At 43.6% G+C, this 2,472-nt stretch overlaps 1 protein-coding gene across 1 annotated transcript in view; it reads left to right on the top strand.

Annotated features, from left to right (window-relative positions):
- Window positions 1-2,220, top strand: part of LOC109483824 (tetratricopeptide repeat protein 13-like) — an 18,265-nt gene extending 16,045 nt beyond the window's left edge. The window contains 6 exon segments of the mRNA XM_019786973.1: window positions 91-217; window positions 581-631; window positions 1,224-1,303; window positions 1,508-1,586; window positions 1,845-1,924; window positions 2,087-2,220. Coding sequence (XP_019642532.1) covers window positions 91-217; window positions 581-631; window positions 1,224-1,303; window positions 1,508-1,586; window positions 1,845-1,924; window positions 2,087-2,210 — 541 coding nt within the window. The 3' untranslated portion in view covers window positions 2,211-2,220.
- Window positions 2,221-2,472: the final 252 nt, after the last annotated feature.

The following is a 2,472-nucleotide window of genomic DNA, read 5'->3' as shown; positions in this document are numbered from 1 at the left end:
TGCTGTTTTCTTGTGTTGAATCAAATGTTTTCACCTTTATTCTTATAATCAGCAGAAATCCTGGCTAATAATGATTTTTATGCCTCACAGGGAAGGAAATATTCTCTTCTCCATGGACACAGCCACAACAAAAACCCGCACCAGTCAGTACCACTCCGAGATGGAGTGGATCTGGAACCGCATCACAGATGAAGTGAAGAAGGGAGGAAACGGAATGGTGAGGATGGGAAACATCTATAGTTAACAATAGAATCCTTCTTTTACAAAAGATTATTCATACACTTTCTGTGTAAGTTTACAAATGAGATCAAACCACTCTTGACTACAAACTGACAATTAAATGTATTAAAGGATGGTCCAAATCCCACTACATTAGAAAAAAAAAATCAAATTTATCATGTATGAAGAATTTAGTTGTTATATGTAGCTTGTAAGATACATGTACATGTAAGGCTACACCAATGTGTTTTTTTGGTTCTCAGATGTTGCAAGATAAAGATTTTGCAGAAGTTAGGAGAAGAAAAGTTAGGATGCATGATTTGACACATTCATATTGTCTGTTCTAACATGTCTAATGTAGGGTTGGACACCCCCGGAGGGAAGTGGACTGGCCCCGGGTGGAAGTAAACAGGTGTTCAGTAGATACTAATCCACAGATTGTACCATAGCCAGTTAGGGGTGTTTTATGTTGTGAAGGTGTTTTGGGTGAGCACCAGTGTGATGAGGTGATACACTATCACTTGCGCTTCAGTCTAGCAATGCCACCCTGGGATCACCTAGATTCCTGCTCCCTCGTTACTCCATAAAGAGCTTTGCTAACGGACAAAAATTTTAGAGCTACCACTACTCCTCAATAAGTGCGGTGGGGTCTTTGATGTGTTCAAGCACTTCAAGGTATGACAAATATGGGACCTCTGGCTCTACGTCCCATCCAAGAGGATACACCTAACCAAAGCTCATGTACTCATGTTCACCTAGTAGTACTGGAGTCAGGAAAAAGGTGTGAAGTGCCTTTCCAAAGGGCACAACTTTGGGGCCTGCAAGGAATTTGAACCCAGAACCTTTATATACTAAGCAAAGAACCCTAATCATCACCACCTTGCCACCTTGTTGGTTTGAGAAGCATATCCTACGCATGTTGTAGAACCCAACCCACAGTGTCGCAGGCCTCCCCATTTGGTGGATCACAGTTTGTCTGTACTGACAGTTGTCTTGTGTTTCAGGACGTCGACACTCTTGTCAACACCATCCTGTATCTGGTCTACTACTTCTACAACCTGCTGCCCCTCTCACGAGGCTCCAGGTACAGTAAACAGTCTGTGTAGGAATGGTTTCATCAGATTGGTGTAGAACATTAGTTTGCATTTTTGATAAACGATTCCTTGAATAAAAAAAAAAAATCTTGAAAAATCCTTGCATTACCCTGGTACTTTTGAATTCCTACAAGACTTGTATCCTGCCTTGATGCAGTGTAATTTGAGACTGACTCGCCATGTTGTATAATCAGTGTTGTAGCGTACACAGTTGCCATGGGGATGCTGATGGCTCTTGGGAAGGAGGTCACAGGGAAAATTCCCCCAGGGAAGGTCAGTACCAACTACAGCTTTAGTTTCAGTTCTTTACCTCTGTAAGTTGGATTTGGCTGTGTTTCCACATACACTGGGCAGCATAACTCTAGCTATGAATGGATTTGCTGATGATCATCAGATATTTGGTACGTTGGTCGGACTTCGGACTTGGAAAAAACCAAGAAAGCTTTTCTTGGTACTGCTGAGGAAGTTTCCATTTATTTCTTTGTTTATTAGGCTGTTTGAAACCATAAAGGGTTTGTTCTCTTTTGTCAGATGGTGGACATGGAAGCCATGCTGATAGGCAGCCCAGAATCCTTTGCAAATGAAGTTAAAGACTGGATGAATCTAAAAAGGTAACCCATCTCTCTACAACTGTAGGGCTACATGTACTAGTATCATCCACCATGAGGATCTTGTGCATCCCTTTCTAGTCGTAGTTTCAATTCATGAGCTTTTCTTTCATTTCTGACACACTGATGCTGTAATGACCTTCCAATGACCTTGTGTGTTCCCAGGCTGTCCCCCCAGTGGACGCACCTCCCCAAGGTCGGGGACACGTTCCCGACGTTCCGAACGATGATCGAGGTGTTAAACCAGGACCTGCTGGCAGCGTGCAGCAAGGAGGGGAACCCCCACTGAGCCGGCGCCCCCCTCCAGTCTCTGTGTCTATGCAATAGCATGTTTGCATGGCTGTATTATCGTGTCCACCTGGAGCCCAGGTGTAGGTGCATGCTGCTGTATGGGGCCTCTGTCTGTCTCTCTCTCTCTTTGCTCTAACCTCCATTAACATCTATTTGCCAGGTAACATAGATCTGCCACTTTAAAAACCAGTGTGTTTGAGAGATCTCTGGTTCAGCAACCTCCAGGTATAGCAGTCTCCAGCAAACTAACTACACTTGGT

This window comes from Branchiostoma belcheri, unplaced genomic scaffold (genome assembly GCF_001625305.1).
Source record: "Branchiostoma belcheri isolate BF01 breed outbred unplaced genomic scaffold, Haploidv18h27 scaffold66, whole genome shotgun sequence".
Lineage (NCBI taxonomy): Eukaryota > Metazoa > Chordata > Leptocardii > Amphioxiformes > Branchiostomatidae > Branchiostoma > Branchiostoma belcheri.
Note: the sequence above shows the minus strand (reverse complement) of the source record. Positions and strands in the feature narration are given on the sequence as shown.